The sequence below is a fragment of the Halichoeres trimaculatus genome, unplaced genomic scaffold, assembly GCF_033239565.1.
Source record: "Halichoeres trimaculatus isolate MK-OKI-2021-1 unplaced genomic scaffold, fHalTri1.1 fHalTri1_scaffold_4, whole genome shotgun sequence".
Lineage (NCBI taxonomy): Eukaryota > Metazoa > Chordata > Actinopteri > Labriformes > Labridae > Halichoeres > Halichoeres trimaculatus.
Genome location: NW_027437182.1, coordinates 21,570,630 through 21,590,433, shown reverse-complemented (window position 1 = coordinate 21,590,433; position 19,804 = coordinate 21,570,630). Strand labels below are relative to the sequence as shown.

General features: G+C 40.7%; 2 protein-coding genes across 2 annotated transcripts; both read right to left on the bottom strand.

Annotated features, from left to right (window-relative positions):
• Positions 1-251: 251 nt before the first annotated feature.
• Positions 252-8,329, bottom strand: LOC141788821 (GTPase IMAP family member 8-like). Its single transcript, XM_074667908.1, has 6 exons — positions 8,275-8,329; positions 5,289-6,008; positions 3,771-4,469; positions 1,901-2,680; positions 562-720; positions 252-472 (listed from the first exon to the last, which is right to left on the bottom strand). Exons 1-6 carry the CDS (start codon positions 8,327-8,329, stop codon positions 252-254), a joined length of 2,634 nt encoding a protein of 877 aa, XP_074524009.1.
• A 2,851-nt stretch (positions 8,330-11,180) lies between these two features.
• On the bottom strand, positions 11,181-19,561 carry LOC141788819 (GTPase IMAP family member 8-like). The gene is made up of 7 exons (XM_074667902.1): positions 19,552-19,561; positions 18,609-19,328; positions 15,542-16,240; positions 12,898-13,677; positions 12,054-12,221; positions 11,932-11,970; positions 11,181-11,843 (listed from the first exon to the last, which is right to left on the bottom strand). The coding sequence occupies exons 1-7, from the start codon at positions 19,559-19,561 to the stop codon at positions 11,623-11,625; spliced, it is 2,637 nt and encodes an 878-aa protein (XP_074524003.1). The 3' UTR covers positions 11,181-11,622.
• Positions 19,562-19,804: the final 243 nt, after the last annotated feature.

Sequence of the window (19,804 nt, the reverse complement as noted above, 5' to 3'; positions counted from 1 at the left end):
GGCTAAAGAAACCAATAACTAAAAACAAAAAAACCCACTTTGTCAGCCTAAGCCATCTGTATCTAACGCATCAAGCACCATAGCAATCAGGTTACGTATTGAACCTTTGGCCAGCAATCTAGTTTCATCCTTAATCCCAGCTGGGTGCTGACTGAGTCACAAAGCTCTTAACTGTATCTTACAAATATTAATCCCCCTCCACCCTTTTTAAGACCATGAAAATACATTTCAAATCATCACGTTATCTTGACTTATTCTCTTATATCTGCTTCTTCAGGAAAGTCTAAGAAGTCTGTGGGAAGCACTGATCTGTATCCTGATGACTGGGAATAGTTGAGGCTCAGCTGGTTGTTCACATTGGTGCTGATCTGAAGTTTGGACAACCAACTCAGAACTTTGTCCATTTGGCTGTCTGAAGATCTTCTGTCTGACGAAGACCCAGGGAAAGGTGATTCTGGACTCTCTCCATTAACTGTAGAAGAAACACAGAGGAAAGTGAGTATGATTCATTCTGCCAATTGTTACTGTCAAAGTAGAAATTACTCAATTTTTTTGTCTTACAGTCTGGTAAAAAGAGTTCCATGCTTCTCCCGAGGACATCTGTGGATCTCAGGATTTTCTTGTCAAGATTTTCAATTTCCTGGCTAATTTTCGCATCCAAGTCTTTCTCTCTTTTGCTCAGACCAACACCCTTGATTTTGAGTTGGTTCAGGTCAAGAACTGGTGATGGATCAACAAACAAAATAAGATTGAAACAAAGAACATTTAACCAGCAACAGTGGCTTCCTGCTTATAACAGGGCACCTCAAGAAAAAGTACAGTTATTTTGGGGTCTTTTTTGTATGGATGAAACTATTTTAAAATTTTGGAACATTATTGTGATGGGATGACACTGTAAGAGAGGTAAATCCAAAGTGTAGTCAGTTTAAAGCCAGATTCAGGGGCCTTTTTGCCTCCCACTTTGATCAAAGGAAGTTACTTGATTCAAGTCTTGTTGCAGCTGGTGGTTTACAGTATCAAAATAATCCACGAGCGTGTAGAACCAATACAGTTATTTTACTGCTCTTGAAGGCACTAGAGCCTCCCTGATCTGGAATTATAAATACTAAAAATGTTTTAAACTCAACATTTCCTGTCAGACTGCCTCTACTACAATACTGCAACAACCAATGGCAGGTGCAGATTCGCAAGTGTCATCAACTGGATGTTACAGCCCATGAGCATGGCAGCAAATGTAAATTAAACTGTATCCAGAGCAGAGAGGTAAACTGAAAAGGAAGAGGATCTTGTGGCATTATTTATCCCAGATTATTTTCCTCAATTTTGTTGCTGCATGACAGAATACACACCAGCATGGCCAGCTGAAGACATCGATGGTCTTCCGTGAGTCACATATAATCACGTGAGATTCAGTGAGATCTAATGTCTACAGGACAGGACCATTGCCCCAGGTGTTGAGTCTGTTGTTTAGCGGTCTTTTAGAATCAGTCTGTCCTTCTATGAGTGACTTTCACAATTTTAAAATCAGTTTGGATCTAAGATCAAATTTGTGTAGTGTGTTACAAGCATCACTAGTCCATCTGAAATACAATCCTCTCATATTGATGTTACTTAAAGAAGACAGAGGTATCCTTGTTTAATCTTTTAAGATGCTCGACACCCATATTTCTTTGCTGAGCGGAATGCTTGAGTTCCTTAAGTTATCTTTGAATTTTAGACCCCACAAGGTCCTCTTTGGTGCTTGGATTGAAAAATCCAAGTCAGTACCACCTCACCTGTTAGACTAATCCGGCACTGGTGTTGAAAGTTAATTAGTATTGGCAGTACGTCAAAGTTTTCCAAAAGGACCCATTGATATTTGTTTCTAAAGATATCAGCCTTGCAATTACATAATACTTACGTGATGAGCTTGGTGCATTGTTTGAGGCACTTCCTCTGATCTTAGATTGCAGCTCTAGGAGTGTTTGCTTGAAGCCCACCAGTAGCTCATGCTCTCTCCTCCTGTAGTCTTTCTGTAAAGCCTGCTCCAGCTGTTGTTTGATGTGTCTCCTGTGGTGCCTCTGGACCAGTCTCTCCTGGATGTCGTTCTCATCAGGACAGAACAACTGCCCACTGTTTCCTGCCACCATCTCCTCAATCTTCTCAAACAGCTCGATGACCTGAGCGGTGTCATTTTTCTTAGTATTGTTCATCACATGAAACCTGTTCTCACACTTGTCCACTAACCATCGGAGGGCGCTGTGTTCCCTCTCAATGTGCTCCTCTACTGATTTGTCAGCTAGATGGTCTCCATATGTGAACAGCACAATGGCATGCTTCCAGACACTGGGATCGAAGAGACTCATGTGCTCCTCCAGGGCAGCCTGCTGAGGCTCTCTGAAGGTCACGTCCAAGGGGACAACCAGTAGTGCTGCATGAACTCCTGAAGGACTCAGCAACACACTTCGGGTTATTTCTTTGTCTACCTCCTCAGTGCCAGTGGAAGGCTTCACCAACCAGCCCGGGGTGTCAATCACTGTGATCAGTCGATCAGCAACCTCTGCCTTCTCCACCTGGCTCTCCTTGGTCTGACCAGTGGGGAACACTTCTTTTTGTAGGAGGTTGGTTCCTGTTTCGGTCTTCCCAACAGTCTTTTGACCCAGCATCAATATCCTTAGGTCAGGTAATTTGTTTTTGGAACCTGAGAACAAAAAGCAAAAATAAAAATCACATCAAACACCAGCCTTGTCTAACCCATAAAGCTGGTTTTGTATTTAACTTGTCAGGTTTTCCTCTCCAATTTTTTTTTAACTGTGCCCTATCTGAAGTTCACTCCAAGACATGTTATGGACTGTTTTTGTTTTTTGTTTGTTTGTTTGTTTGTTTTTTTTTTACACGGAATTGCAAACTTTAAACTTGTAATTTGCACTGCTGTTGCTGTTGTTGTTGCACCTGGGCAGTAACCCTGATGTGTTTACACTGCAGGCAGCTGGCTCATCTGCCAAATGTTAAATGTGTGGTGCAGTGGTGTTATGGAACTGCTTAGTGAGTGATCCAGGGATTCTGATGTTGACAATCAGTTAGACATGTCTGTGTGGTCTCCCATGATCAAAATGTCTGTCAAGGTCCAAAAGTTATATGGTGTGTGGCTGGCCTTTTAAGTCCATCTAAAATTAACGCCTCTCTTATGGTGATGTGCTGTATAGAAGACGGCACCATGGATTTCCTGATTAGAGCCCAAGGGTTACCATGGCGGCGCTCACAACAGCTGCAACTGGTCTCCCAGCCTGTGCGTTGAAAACAGACTAATGGACAATCTTAAAACCAAATATGACAGACACGAACTGCCCCGGATAGGACAGGAGGTCACACAGAGCGTTACTGCTGATTTTAATTTTTTTGCAATTTTATTGCACTTGTTACAATGACAAATAAAGTTCTATTCTATTCAAAACAGTCAGGCAGTTTTGAGATGCTTAATATCAATAATTCTTGGCTAAGTAGAGTGCCTGATACTTGTGCTGTATTCACATGTTTCATTTTATATCTTAGAGAAGAACAGGAGGCATAAATGCATCTAATTTATTTAATCCTTTTTTTCTATTGTCTAAACCGAAGAGGGGAATAGAACAGCGTACAGAGAGACATTATTGGCCCAAAGTGACGAACGCTGGCAGTAAGAACTTTTTTTAGCGTTGTATTGTTGTTTAATATTTCTTTTTTATTTACCCCTGGTAAATTATCCGACACATCCAGACTTGTGGCTCTGACGCTGAGCGGCTGCATCATACCTGTGAGGAGGTTTCTTCTGGCCTGAACCCAGCTCTGCCTCTGTCTTGCTCCTTCTTCCACTCTTTGTTTTTTCTCTTCAATGGATGAGTGAATCTTCTCATTGGGTACAAAGCAGCCCCAGTTGTTTGCAGCCACCATCCAGGTGATTTTCTCCAGCAGCCCGTTGATTTGAGTGCAGTCATCTGGATTCTTGTTGTCAATGACGTGATATCTGTTTCCACATTCTTCAACCAGAGCCTGCAAGGCCTCCCCTTCGCCTTCAATGTACTCCTCAACGCTGTGTGCTCCCAACCAGTCTCCTCTGGTGAAAACAATAATGGTATGTCTCCACACGCTCTCTCCAAAAAGCTCCATGTGTGTCTTCACTGCTTCTAAGTGTTTGCTGGTAAAGGAGGCATCAGCATCTATCATCAGCAGGAAGACGTGAGGCCCAGGGGGACACAGAAACATGCTGCGCATCAGTTCCTCCCTGATCACCACAGGAGTGTCACACATCCGGAAGCCTTTCCACCAACCTGGCGTGTCAACCAGAGTTATTTCAGTTTTACCCACGAAACCCTGCCGGGCTGCTGAGTGTGCCGTTCTCTTTCCATCTTCCTGCGCTTTGATTCCCAAAATGGCGTTCCCCACTGAGGTTTTTCCAACACCTTTGCTTCCCAAGAGGATCATCTGGAGCTTTGGGATGGTTTTCATCTCTTCTGTGAGACAGAACAAAGCTGGATTATTCAAGATCTTACAGACATTTATTCATGCTAGTGAAGTTTGTCAACTACTGATGTGTCATGAGTTGTTCTCGTCAATGATGACGATGACAAAATTATTTTGCTGACACCCCTGACAAGATGGTGATGAGCTAAACATGACTCTCTGATGACTAAATTAAGACAATACAAGACAAGGGCCAATATGGCCTCCAGAGTGGAATTTTTCAGAAACGCTGCCGACACTGTTGCCGTGAAAACAGTAAGCCGGCGTTTTCAGTGGAAACGCTGATGTCACGCTCCGTGCGAGCACATACAACAGTACCGTTGTTATGTCGCGGACTACTGTGTTGTGCATGTGCACGCTGAATCTGATGAATCTACTGACTGTCTTTTTACAAAATGTGCAGCTGTTGCTCCACTTCTGCACTTAGTTATTACCAATACACCAGATGATCGGCTCAACTCTACTTCAGTGGAGATCTCCCAAAAGTGGCTTCTGGACAAGACAGTTATAGCACCAACTACAGGCCTGGCATGTTTACTACAGCGTTTCAGTCCATCAGCGTTTCCTTGCAAACGCAGATTTTTTTTTCATTGCGTTTTCACAGCGTTTCAGCTTTTTTTGATGAAACACTGTCGTGTAAACAGAGCCTCAGTGAGGAAAAAGGGTCATCTTGTCTGAATCGTGATTCAAACTGGTGACCTTGCTGTGTGGCAGTACAAAAACTGTTGCAGCACAGTGCACCCCTATGTCACAAACAGAGCTTCTTTAAATTTTGCGGGATTGTAAAGAACAGGAAGTATTAGTCCCACCTGGAACAAGTTTTTCCATTTGTTCTCTTCGTTCCTCGGCCCTCCTCCGTCTGATTTCCGCTCTCTCAGCCACTTCTTGTTGCCTCTTTTCAATGATGTTCAGTGTTTGCTCATCTACCTCGTAATAACTGCCGTTGTTGTACCACACCATCTCATCGACCTTCTTCAGCAGCTGTGTCACCTGAGATGGGTCGCTCCTTGTCTTGTTATCAAACACATGGTACCTGTTCCTGCACTTGTCAATTAACCACCTGAGGGCATCACCCTCACTCTCGATGTGCTGCTCTATCGTCTTCTTCCCAAGGAAGTCTCCACAGGTGAACAGCACCATGGCGTACTTCCATGCCCGCTCTCCCAGGAGTTTCATATGCTCCTCCAGGATCCTCCTCTGCTCCGCACAGAAGGCTGAGTCTATAGGAATCACCAAGAGGAAGACGTGTGGGCCGGGCGGACATTTGTACACATTGAGTTTAAACCTTTGCTTTTCACCCTGTGGGGTCTCGTTCAGGGAGAGTGAGCTGTTCCATCCAGGAGCGTCGACAACGACGAGACGCCTGCCCTCCACCTCCTCATGCCTCCCCTCAGGTTCTGTGGTTCTGGTTCGACCACACTCAAACCTGTCTGCTCCCAGGATGGTGTTTCCAGATAAGCTCTTACCAGCCCATCTTTGTCCAATTAGCACGACTCTCACCTCCCGCTGGATGAAGTGCTCTATGTCCCCTGAAAGACAAGGAGAATTAGATCAAAGACGAGGAACAGTTTACTCAAATTGTGTTGTTTGCCAGATTTTACACACAGCTTGCAATTTCATTTTATGCCAGGTCATGGTTTCTGTTTTGTGTTTATTTGTCACACTAGTAGTGTCACATGGCACATACAAGCAGGCCTTGGTATCTGTAGGAAAAAACAGTCTTATATAGAGAGCAAAAGCAGAAGGAGCACAATTTAATGAAATACTGTCTCTCAAAGGTTTATTCAATGCTGATATCTGCATGCAGATTCCTTCTGTAATTTCATACTGCTAATGAAAGACGCAGTGAAGCCTTTGTGAAACCTTCTGCTTACAGTGTAGCTGAAACTAACCGGAAACAGATGAATGGGTGGTGGTGGTGGGGCTGGGGTGATGTAATGCATTGAGAGGTGATGGCATTTATTTTGCAAACAAAGTCAGACAAAGTCTGGAGGACTCTTCAATCATTCCCTCTATCCCTTTGTTATTCAGAAGCCAGTCCTGAAGCTGTATGGCTAGATCAAGGGTTGTTTTTAGCCCCTTAATCTAACAATGTCTGTGTGTGTAGACTACACCTCAATACTCACAGCGAGGACGTCCAATATCCAAATTTTGAACTCCAAGGCAAAGACCAACCCCTTGAAGGCTTTATCTCTTTGGCTTCAAAACAAGCATAACACATTTCTATTTTTTAATCCAAAACTGCTTGTGTGTGTGTGTGTGTGTGTGTGTGTGTGTGTGTGTGTGTGTGTGTGTGTGTGTGTGTGTGTGTGTGTGTGTGCGTGTGTGTGTGTGTGTGTGTGTGTGTGTGTGTGTGTGCGTGTGCGTGTGAGTGTTGCAGTAAGGTTGCAGTAACTGAAAAAAGCTTCTTAACATTTTATTTTATTTTTCAGGTAGGAGGTAAACTATTAAAAGAAACACATCAGTAAGAGCTACATAGTGGTTATAGATGGAAATATTATTTTCAGTCTGTGATCATAAACTGGTTTTATTCAGGGTGGTTTACCATTTTTACTGTTCATCCAAAGCAAGGCTCTAATCAAAGGGTGACTATGCTTTTTCCAACAAAGCCCCTCTACAGACAGGCACAGTGTGGCATCATTTTTGTTTGCATTTGGTGGTTAATAAAGCTTAAAGTAAGTCTAATGAGATAATTTTACAAGACAAAAAAAATTGTTTTGATTTCAGTCTTGGCAGTGTACCTTCTCACTGAAGTTCCAGGAATGATAAACTGCACTTTGGAATGAAAAACAATGTTGTTGGTCTTGTTTTCTTTCTAAGGTCATTGGTATCAACTTCAATTTTCTTCAATACCAGTAAAAATCTTCACACAAGTGCTTTAAATAAATGCACAGCATCATGAGACATGATACCAAAAGTTTAAAGAAAAGATATTTGATAAACTTGCTGCCATATTTTGTGAGAATGAGGTGGAGTTTACTCTCTGTGATTGTTTACCTTTCCTGCTTAGATTAAATAGCTGTCCCCTGGCAGTCTGGTCTGACTGGGTTATTTTTTCAGAGTTCACAATCTTCTTAACTGTGCAAAGCCTGACCAACAAAAAATTGCCAGAAAAGTTTTTGGAACAAAGATGCTTATTAACCCCTTAAACAAAATCCACAAAAAATGGTATCATTTTGTCTGTGATATATTGTTTGTATCACATTTGATAAGCTGAAAAGTTTTGGCAACTTATTTTAGTAAAGTCTTTGGTAAATATGCATTTTTTCAATGCAGAAAATAAGTATTCAAAAAGCAAGTACCAATTTAGATGTTATTATTTAGATGTTATAATATTCAATGATTTCCTGAAAAAAGTGTGTGGATGATTTAATAAGAGCAATAATTTTGAAAAGGACCAAAATACAACTTCAGCTGCCTGAGTTTTTCTTTTTTCTTTCCTTTTTTTTTTTTTTTTTTTTACATGATTTTTAAGGAAACACTTTAATATTTATTTAATTTAGTCATAATTACACCACCATGGCACAATACTCAGTATTTTGGTATCCCTGCTGACCTGCTCAGTGCATTTATGTTCTCAGATCCTGTGGTCCACTAGAGAAGCTACTACTCTACCTGACCTGTAAACGTGATATTAATATCTGGAAAAATCCGGCCCCAAAAAAAAACCCTCACTCACTCACTCACTCACTCACTCACTCACTCACTCACTCACTCACTCACTCACTCACTCACTCACTCAGACGTTCACTTGACGTCCGAATGAGGTTGTTGTAAAACTTCCAAATAGCACACCTAATTTGAATGTTGTGTAGATGTCCAGAATTGGTCCTGGACAGACAGACGCCATGATAAGCACTTCCATCAGACGTCTGTTTAGTGAGAGTATTCACAGAGTCATCATTCATTCATTCATTCATTTTCCGAACCGCTTATCCTGTTCAGGGTCGCGGGTGGCTGGAGCCTATCCCAGCTGTGTTTAGAGTGCCAGTCTACAACAATAACACTCATCTCCAATAGTCTTTACTCACCAAGGTGTCTCTCCATGTTTCAGGTCTTCACTTTTCTCAGTGATGGACTCCAACATGAAACTTGAAGAAGATTCTGTCAGGGACAGTAGATTGAGCCCAAGGTCAGACAGTAAGTCAGGTAAAAAGAAAAAAGTTATACAGCAATATTCATTCACACAGCGTTCGGCATCCAGTCAGTGCAGCAATCACTGCAGTGCCAACAAAAAGAAGTGCTGGGGAAGTAAATTCCCGGTGGCGGTCTGAGAAGTGGGCGAACAGGTTTTCATTTACCCGCAGCAGCAAAATAAAAATGACAGCAACAACTTTGTTGCAAGTGAGTTAAAGTTCACGTGTTATCCTGATTCAAAGTCAGGTGATTTTTTAACTGAGGCGTCCTATCACTCACAACCCCAGCAGAAAGATGGACCCAGTGATTATCCAAAACAAAGTGCCTCAAATGCAGGTGGAGTTATTCATCAACTGAGGCAGAACCATTAAAATAATTATTAGTGCAGCAGAGACATTAAACAGTTGTCAATGAACTGATATATGGAGTTATAGCTCATAAAATCTGAAGATGGCGAGCTCATAAAGATTGTTATAAAGTGAAAAGGTGCGTCCATTAGCAGAGCTAATCGGACAGACTTCAGGTTATTTTAAGTTTTATGGAGATAAACACTGATATCATAATTCCTTTATTTAGACGCATGATCATTTTATTTTGTAGACCTGAAAAGTCACTTTAAAAAGGCATTGGAAGATGGCTTTAAAGGAGCTTTTTAAAATAACAACCTACCTTCTTGTAATTCCAGTGTTTGTTTGTTTTGTTTTTTTCATTTTCAAGTTAGTTCACCTTCGTTGGTCCTTTTAAAGTCTTTCTTTTGAATCTTTATCAATCATCTTTATGATCAGGTACAACCGTGTTGTTGTTTTTTGGGTGGATATCAACTTAAGTTTTTTGTCTTGTTTGTTTGTCCTAAACATAAAATATCTAACTTTTGTAACAGAGGCAGCTCTTATAGAAGTTGGAGTGATGCTTCAGGTACCAGGGTATAAGTGTTTGTCCAGCAGGTTAAACATCTCGATCCAGGACAGATCCCATTGTACCTAAGTCCCATCTGTTCTAATCCGATCTGTTTGGTCACAGGAAGCCCCACAGTTGGAGATTCCTCTTTAGAGACCAGCCAGGAACTGTAGTTGCAAAAAGCCTGATACCTTCACACACAGTAAAATTCATTTGTTTAATTTGATCCTAAATCTCACCGTCTCATGGCATGAAAGAGAAAATACAAAGTAAAAACTAAGCTGGTGATGATCTAATGGATCCTGTGACGGACTTGTAGTGACAAATGAGCCAGACAGAAAGTGGAATTAGAAACAGGAGTAAAAAGTCCACATGAAACAGTGATCCATATCATTATGAGTCATAAAAAACATGATGTGATGGAAGTATATTAACCTTAAGTATAAGTTTTCATCTACAGTAAAAATCATGCACATTAAAAAAACCTTTTAATTAAAGCACCCTGCGTTTTTATTTAAAGAGTAAATTAATATTAATCTCATGCATCATAATGTTATAAATACACTTAGTATGCATTTTTGCAGAAAGTTTTGCAAAAATTTGCAACGAATCATTTAGATTTTGCCCAAAATGCATGAAAAATGTAGAAACAGGCCAGAGTCAGTCAACTGATCAGACCTCAAACTAAAAACTTATGACTTGTCAGATATTTTTAAGGACATCAACTGTATGCTCATTATGAAGCCCTTATATTCTGAGACCCATAGACTGTAAGATCAAATGAAACCAAAGATTATGTGAAGAGACTTAAAAAATGTTTTTTGCATAATATGGGACCTTTGAAAAAATAAATACAACCACAGTAATACACTTAAACATAAAAAATATCAATAAATCTCATTTAGTACAGTTTTATTAGAATTTTTCAAGATTATTGAGATTTGTCTTAAGCTTCAGTGTTTTTTTTATTTATTTGATTTGATTATTTTTAAATGTGGTTGGGAGGTTACTTCTCTTCAAAACACGTGGAAATTATCAACTGTACATCAAATGAGCTCACCAGAAAGGTAGAACAGTTTCCTCACATCAAACCAGACACTGTAGTCTCTGTGACATCGACCACTTGTTTCTGACACGGAGTTTCAAATTGTACAATCAACAGGTGCTTCATTGATAATGCTGAACTCAAATAGCCTCATTTAAAAATCCACAGGCAACTACAACATGGTGAAAAGCATGAAGATAAGAAAACATTGATTTAATCATTTACAAAACACATCATGAAAAATGTGAAAAAAAATCACCAAAAACTCAAAGAATGTTTTTTTTTATTAGAGTAATAAAAACAGTGTAAACATTTATTAAGAGCACTCAACACAAACACTCTTTTCTGACCAATTTCACAACAATCTGGTGTTAAAGTACAAAAATTATATTTTTTGTCTTGAAAAAATAATGAACTACCTGTTAATCTAATTTTTCAGCTTTCACATAAATTTGTGTAAACATACACATTAGGTTGTGTTCATCCTCTGGCACCTTAAGGCCAAAATTTGGAGTACTGTAAAATCTGGTTCCAGAAATATTGTCACATCCCCAGAAAGTCAAAAAATGTAAAGTCGGCAAATGGATTATCTTAGTGACTTTATAATGATAATAATAACTATCATTATTTATTTTATTTTTTTAGTTATTTTAAATTTTTGGCCAAGAGATGACCATGTTTGTCTGGTACAAAATTGTCTCTTTACACTCCAATATTACCATATATAACACAAATTCCTACTTAAAACATATACACAAAAGGCTACCTGGTAAATAAACAAGACTGAAAATTTTTTGTTTGTTTTTTTTTTTTTTTTGTCTTTTGACCCCTCAAAGCACTCTTAGAGGCTTTTAGCATAGAAACACTTCTACAATAAACCAGTCATGGCAAACTAATGGTTGGCAAACCTTTGGCCAGCAACCTAGTTTCATCCTTTAGGATCAGCTGGGTGCTGACTGAGCCTTTAAGGCACAAAGCTCTTAACTGTGTCTTATAAGGATTAATCCCCCTCCACCCTTTTTAAGACCATGAAAATACATTTCAAATCATCACGTTATCTTGACTTATTCTCTTATATCTGCTTCTTTGGGAAAGTCTGAGAAGTCTGTGGGCAGCACTGATCTGTATCCTGATGACTGGGAAAAGTTGAGGCTCAGCTGGTTGTCCACATTGGTGCTGATCTGAAGTTTAGACAACCAACTCAGAACTTTGTCCATTTGGCTGTCTGAAGATCTTCTGTCTGACGAAGACTCAGGGAAAGGTGATTCTGGACTCTCTCCATTAACTGTAGAAGAAACAAAAAACAAGGTGAGTCAGAGCCATCCTGCCAATTGTTACTGTCAAAGCAGAAATTACTTCATTTTCTTTCTTACGGTCTGGGGTTAAGTATTCCATGCTCCTCCCTCCCTTAACTGTAAAGGAAACATAAAATTAAGTGAGTCTGATTCATCCTGCCATGTGTTATTGTCAAAGAAATTACTGCATTTTTTCTTACGGTCTGGGATCAAGAAATCCATGCTTCTCCCAAGAACATCCTTGGATCTCAGGATTTCCTTGTTTAAATCCTCGATTTTCTGGCTGATTTTGGCATCCAAGATTTTCTCCTTCTCATCTCTCTTGCTCTGACCGATGCCCTTGATTTTGATTTGGTTCAGGTCAAGAACTAGTGATGGATAAAAAAAAAAGTTAAAATAACAGAATTTTTATGAGGGATGCACAAACCTGATAGATGGCCAATGGTTCCTTGATGAAAACAGGACGCTGGAGTTCAGTCTACGAGTGTGTAGGATCAATACAGCTGTTTTACTGCTCCTGCATAAGAGCCTCCCTGATCTGGAATCATAAATGCTCATGTTGTTTAATATTTGTGATTCCAGTTCAGACTGCCTCTGGAACAATACTTGCAGTACCCAATAAGAGGAGCAGACCGGGAGGTGTCATAAACTAGATGTTACAGCACATGAGCATGTCAGCAGATGTAAACAAAAATCTTCCCAAGAGAGCAGCTTATACACCCAGATGCTTCTCTGTGTTTGTTATATTCTGAAGTCATGTTTGATCACGTGAGCTCCTGTGATCCAAACATTGACTTGTTAAAAATAAGTCAGTCAATATCTTTGTTTACAGTCTTCCACAAACTTTGAACCAGTTCAGATCTAAATTTGATTAATGTGTTGCTAGCCTCAGTAGTCCTTCTGAAATCCAAGCCTCCCTTATTGTCACATGCTTTATGAAGAAAGGCCTCAGAGGTTAGAGCTCAAAACTACATGAAGCAGCTCTTCAAGACACGTTGATATTTTCTTCTAAAGATATCAGCCTTTTCATCACACAATACTTACGTGATGATCTCTGAGAACTGCTTGACGCAATTCCTCTGATCTCAGATTGTAGCTCGAGGAGTGTTTTTTTGAATTCCTCCAGTCGCTCGATGTCCCTCCTCCTGTAGTCTTTCTCTAAGGCCTGCTCCAGCATCCATTTGAGCAGCCTCCTTTGGTGCCTCTCGACCAGTCTCTCCTGGATGTCGTTCTCATCAGGACAGAACAACTGCCCACTGTTTCCTGCCACCATCTCCTCAGTCTTCTCGAACAGCTCGATGACCTGAGCGGTGTCATTTTTCTTGGTATTGTTCATCACATGATACCTGTTCTCACACTTGTCCACTAACCATCGGAGGGCGCTGTGTTCCCTCTCAATATGCTCCTCCACTGATTTGTCGGCTAGATTGTCTCCATATGTGAACAGCACAATGGCATGCTTCCAGACACTGGGATCGAAGAGACTCATGTGCTCCTCCAGGGCAGCCTGCTGAGGCTCTCTGAAGGTCACGTCCAAGGGGACAACAAGTAGTACTGCATGAACCCCTGAAGGACTCAGTGACACACTTCGGGTTATTTCTTTGTCTATCTCTTCGGTACCAATGGAAGGCTTCACCCACCAGCCCGGGGTGTCAATCACTGTGATCAGTCGATCAGCAACCTCTGCCTTCTCCACCTGGCACTCCTTATTCTGACTGGTGGGGAACACTTCTTTTTGTAGGAGGTTGGTTCCTGTTGCAGTCTTCCCAACAGTCTTTTGACCCAGCATCAATATCCTCAGGTCCGGTAATTTGTTATTGGAACCTGAGAACAAAAAGCAAAAATAAAAATCACATCATACACCAGTCTTATCTAACACCTAATCAACTATGATATTAAACAAAAACAGAAAATAGAAGGGGCTGTGTAGTTCCAAACTGAAGGACAGGTTTTGCTCAGGCAGCCTTTTTGGAGAGCTCCTCACACTCAAAAAACACTTCTAACACAGCTCAGGGAGTATGATGACCTTTCTTTCTTTTAAACTCATTGGCTCCCATTGACGTCTATAGAGGTCAGCTATGTTTTTCAACAGGGCGGTCTGGGGACGGTCTGGAGTATGGTCTGGTGGAGCTTGTCCACCACTATCAGGCTTGTAAACTAGTGCACGGGTGATCTTCAAATAGTTTTTTAATAGTTACCAAGGAATATCAAATATCACTTTTGGTTGAGACTAGCAAAACTGTCAAAAAACAAGTGTTTTTGGTGAAACCAGCCAATGTTCTACTGCCCAGTACTGAAAAAATAGAAAAAAAGTAGAAACTAACTTTTTTTCCCCCAGTACTGAAAAATAGAAAAAAGTAGAAACAAACTTTTTTCCAGGTGAAAGAAGAGAGTCTACTCTTTCTTTTGTAAGTTTCAGTGTTGTCATAGTCATAAAGCACAATATTCGTTGTGTCTTAAATGATTGGTCAAAATGCTCACAAATGGCTCGCAGCAAATGAGTTAAAAGAAATATAAAATTATTGCTAAGAGATGATCAACTGTGTGACCATTTTCTCTGAAACTGTTATGTATTTGCATTTTATTGCATGTGTTATAATGTATTTTGTAAGTGGGTATTGTACTGTTTTATAATGCATTTTAATTATTGCTGTGTTTACGTCACCTGTTCCAGAGACAACAGTTGAAAATTAGCCAACTTGGCTAAACTGGTGTATTTACAAGAACGTTAGTTTGTGTGTATTGTCTCCGTATAATGAAGCCAATAAACAGAACTAAATAACACTGATCATCAGATTAGTTAAATGCTGTAGCGTATGACATCAACACTTTTGGAAATTACAAACAAAACAGAATCAATTTTTTTTATTACTGGAGTACAACAGCAAAAGGCCGCGGGAAGATAAATATTTTTTTCCCAGACTACCCAGATCATAACTCAAACAACAAGGGCAGTCAATGACGATTTATGGATAAATTTGAGTGAAATATGACTACTCCTGTTATCTTACAGTGCTAATAGACAGTTGTCATTCTGTTTTGTTCAGTCAACCAGTTTAGTTGCTGCTGAAACAAATCCATGGTCTGAAAGACTTCCCGTTGCTTTTTTCAATGGTTTTCAATATTTTTTTTATTTCCTATACAGCCATTTACGCATAAGAGAAAAGTCTTCTCTCTCTACAGAGATGATAAAAAACAAAAGCATCTGACATTTTTTTCCAATTTTTTTTTCTAATCCAGGATGTTAAATATCCTTTATCATATTGCTGTTGTATATTTATTTTTAAATTTCGAATTATTCTTTTGGGTTTATGATGTTGTGATTATTAGGACCGTGAAGTTATGTTTACATTTTTACATTTAAGAAAAACACAGTCAGACCTCTGATGAGAGGTCAAGAATGGAGGTCACTTTTTTTTTGTTTGTTTGTCTGTTGTTTTTTTGTCTCTTGGAGAGGGACAGGGCAATTATGCATCTCTTTTTGGTCAAATGTCTCAGTGTAAAACCAAAGTGGTGAATTGGCCATCCTCAGAAAAGATGTTTTGGCCCTAATATGCTGAATGCTTGCACAAATAGATTTTTTTTGTGGTGTTTTGATGTTTTTTTTGTATTAACCTCTGGTGTTTCCATGTGAAACAATCCGACAAACCCACACTTGTGACTCTGACACTGAGTGGCTGTATCATACCTGTGAGGAGGTTTCTTCTGGCCTGAACCCAGCTCTGCCTCTGTCTTGCTCCCTCTTCCACTCTTTGTTTTTTCTCTTCAATGGATGAGCGAATCTTCTCATTGGGTACAAAGCAGCCCCAGTTGTTTGCAGCCACCATCCAGGTGATTTTCTCCAGCAGCCCGTTGACTTGAGTGCCGTCATCTGGATTCTTGTTGTCAATGACGTGATATCTGTTTCCACATTCTTCAACCAGAGCCTGCAAGGCCTCCCCTTCACCTTCAATGTACTCCTCAACGCTGTGTGCTCCCAACCAGTCTCCTCTGGTGAAAACAATAATGGTGTGTCTCCACACGCTCTCTCCAAAAAGCTCCATGTGTGTCTTCACTGCTTCTAAGTGTTTGCTGGTAAAGGAGGCATCAGCATCTATCATCAGCAGGAAGACGTGAGGCCCAGGGGGGCACAGAAACATGCTGCGCATCAGTTCCTCCCTGATCGCCACAGGAGTGTCACACATCCTGAAGCCTTTCCACCAACCTGGCGTGTCAACCAGAGTTATTTCAGTTTTACCCACGAAACCCTGCCGGGCTGCTGAGTGTGCCGTTCTCTTTCCATCTTCCTGCGCTTTGATTCCCAAAATGGCGTTCCCCACTGAGGTTTTTCCAACACCTTTGCTTCCCAAGAGGATCATCTGGAGCTTTGGGATGGTTTTCATCTCTTCTGTGAGACAGAACAAAGCTGGATTATTCAGAGATCTTACAGATGTTAGTGAAGTTGCTGAACTACTGAAGTAGATGAGCATAAATTGAAGCATCGACTGAACAATGAAAAGATGAAATCACACAATTTATTCACATTTTTAGACAAGTGTTGCTCCAAAAAAGGTCTCATAATTCTGTCTTTGATGTGAAATTAGATACGATAAGCTGTTTGGAAATCACTTGGGAGTTTAAGTGCCACTTCAATGAAAAAAAAAAAATTAGGTATAATGGCTAACTTAACCATTTCATTGAAGTGTTGCTTTTATTGCTGCTTTTATGTTAACTAGTCTTTGTTTCTGTTTGTGTATTTGTCTTGTACAAGCTGCTCCACACAAATTGCCCCAGTGGATTAATAAATTTGTCTGAATCTGAATCTTGTGCTGAAGCCAGCTAGCTTATTGGTTAAACTGTAGGAGAGTCCTTCAGAACTTTGAATATTTAAGACATACAGGGATGCAGAGAAGAGAAAATTCAAGGGGCAACATCTGGTCTAGAAAAATGAAGCCTGTGCGGAAGTGGGAAAAGTAGCTGTTTATCAAGAATCCTCTTGAGGCTGGCTGCAGAAAAACCAGAAACCGCATTCACATCGAGTAAAAAAATGACTTTTACAGCATTAAAAAGCCTATTTAAAGTCTGGTTCAAAAAACGGCTCTGGGTCTGAAACACTAATTTAGGATTGTCGCATCCAATCAGAAACACAGGTAACGTGACTGACAGGCACCCTATAGTTTTAAGAAAGGAAGCTCAAACCCAGCATCACATCCAATGGTCGTGTCCATCGAGTGGCTTTATTTCAACTTTTCAAGAACAGATGGTTGATGTAGCAGAGACCACGTCCATATTTTATACTGTCTCTGGGAAAATTATGAGGAAGGAGAGCTGGTGCAAAATGACATGGGCTTCTGGAGAGGAGATGTAACCCATGCCGCTTCTCATTTTGAGAAACCTGAGATCTCTGTTAAATAAGATGGATGAGCTAATAGAACTAGCTAAGAAAGGCTAACATCAGGGGATACAGTATGGTGTCTCTTACAGAGACATGACAGGGTATTTTTGAGATGGTGGGATCCCGGTCATATTACCCTTAAAGGCAGGGTTGGCAGTCCTGAAAAACTAGCACGAATTCGAATGTAGCATCTCACCAGGACTCCTCCTAGCCCCTCCTCCCCTCCCCTTGGAGCTCCCTCAAAGCAACGCCCCCGCTCACATGCACGGGCGCCGCTGATTCGCAACTATGATTGTGAATGACAGAAAGACGGACTCAGCACATCATTCTATGTTGTGCAATACGTAGAGTCATGTCTCATTTAAAGGTAAGGAAACACCAAAACGTTAAAACGTAAAGCTAAAAAACAATAAACAAACGTGGCTTTTGTCAGTACTCACGCCTGTCACGCTAGAATCGTACACTTTTACCTGTGACATGATATCAGGAGTAAAGCTATAATACAAATAGTTTATGTACATTTTCTCTAGGACTTACCAAATATCACAGTTTGGTTTTTTTTGTTTTTTGCCTGTCAGAGCCTCTGTGGTGAGTTTATTAGACTCTGATCTGAACTACAGCCCAGAGCCAAGTACCCCATCAGGTCAGAGGGGACAGGCCCGAGGTCGAGCGAGAGGGGCAGTAGTTAAAGGCAGGGAAACAAAGCAAGAAAAGAAAGCCTCCGTCTTTCTTTTCTTGCTCTGTTTAGCTGGAGGAGCGGCAACGGGCAATCGAGATATAGGTAGCTTCTCCGCCATTCTGCAGCGCTGCTCCTTCCTTCTCAGCTCGGCCACGCGCACTGAATCATGTGCACGCCAGTGAAAGTACGCACAGGAGGTGGGCAGAACGGCGACGGGATTTGATTGGTTTACAAAAAAGGTGTCCCTGGATGACGACTGGTTGGTGTTTTCCCTGTTTTACTCCTGCTGTGGATAGTGGATATTTTCCGCTGTACTTTAAAAACATCATGTATTTCTTGCCATCGGTACATATAGATAACTTTAACCAGCATAACAAAAAGCGTATCTGAATCAAACTTCCAATTATACCTTTAAGTGACAATGATATTGCTGACATTAAACTGTCAGCTGTTTGGCTCTGACATGTTACCTGCCCGCAGACAGCACCACCATAGACTGAGCGCACAGAGCACCAAAGATCTTTTTTCATATTCTCTTTGTACTTACTTTTAACTATTCTAATATTCTCACATTATTGTTTATAGGTGAACTTTTATACATTTATTCTAACTTATTCAAAGCCTCATGTTTCCAGTACAAACACAAGCTTGGTATAATCTCTGAGTGAGTATAATATAAGGAACAGGAAGTATTTGTCTCACCTGGAACAAGTTTTTCCATTTGTTCTCTTCGTTCCTCGGCCCTCCTCCGTCTGATTTCCGCTCTCTCAGCCACTTCTTGTTGCCTCTTTTCAATGATGTTCAGTGTTTGCTCATCTACCTCGTAATAACTGCCGTTGTTGTACCACACCATCTCATCGACCTTCTTCAGCAGCTGTGTCACCTGAGATGGGTCGCTCCTCGTCTTGTTATCAAACACATGGTACCTGTTCCTGCACTTCTCAATCAACCACCTGAGGGCATCACCCTCACTCTCGATGTGCTGCTCTATCGTCTTCTTCCCAAGGAAGTCTCCACAGGTGAACAGCACCATGGCGTACTTCCACGCCCGCTCTCCCAGGAGCTTTATATGCTCCTCCAGGATCCTCCTCTGCTCGGCACAGAAGGCTGAGTCTATAGGAATCACCAAGAGGAAGACGTGTGGGCCGGGCGGACATTTGTACACATTGAGCTTAAACCTTTGCTTCCCACCCTGTGGGGTCTCATTCAGGGAGAGTGAGCTGTTCCATCCAGGAGCGTCGACAACGACGAGACGCCTGCCCTCCACCTCCTCATGCCTCCCCTCAGATTCTGTGGTTCTGGTTCGACCACACTCAAACCTGTCTGCTCCCAGGATGGTGTTTCCAGACAAGCTCTTACCAGCCCATCTTTGTCCAATCAGCACGACTCTCACCTCCCGCTGGATGAAGTGCTCTATGTCCCCTGAAAAACAAGGAGAATTAGATCAAAGATAAGGAACAGTTTACTCAAATATCACATTTTCATAAACTTTTTTTTCTGAGATTTTTACATAAAGATAACAACTGCAATGCAAGAAGGGTCATGGTTTAGTTTTTTTTTGATTTACTGCCAGAAGAGTGTCACATATTTAAAAACAAATGAGGTGGGGGTATTTGTTTTTGAAAACATAGGGCTTCATGTGTACAAGGCCTCATTGTCTTTGCCTCACATAGACTGTATAAAACATGGATGTAGTGTCCGTGAAGTCACCTCCCTTACGAAAGAAAAATATATGTACCAATATATTTTTTTGAAATGTACTGTAATATATTATTGATATATTATGATATACATGGAATAATATATTGAGGGCATATATACAATATATTCATGAAATATATTGCAATATATTGCAATATATACAAATGATTGCCGCTTTCCATATATTGCAATATATT

Coding starts and splice junctions, on each gene's coding strand:
- LOC141788821 (XM_074667908.1), bottom strand. CDS start 8,329: ATGGCGTCTGTCTGTCCAGGACCAATTCTGGACATCTACACAACATTC. Junction 6,009..8,274: donor CTACACAACATTCAAATTAG/GTGTGCTATTTG, acceptor CTTGTCTTTCAG/GGGACATAGAGCACTTCATC. Junction 473..561: donor GGAACTCTTTTTACCAGACT/GTAAGACAAAAA, acceptor TTTCTTCTACAG/TTAATGGAGAGAGTCCAGAA.
- LOC141788819 (XM_074667902.1), bottom strand. Junction 12,222..12,897: donor CAGTTCTCAGAGATCATCAC/GTAAGTATTGTG, acceptor ATCCATCACTAG/TTCTTGACCTGAACCAAATC. Junction 11,844..11,931: donor GGAATACTTAACCCCAGACC/GTAAGAAAGAAA, acceptor TTTCTTCTACAG/TTAATGGAGAGAGTCCAGAA.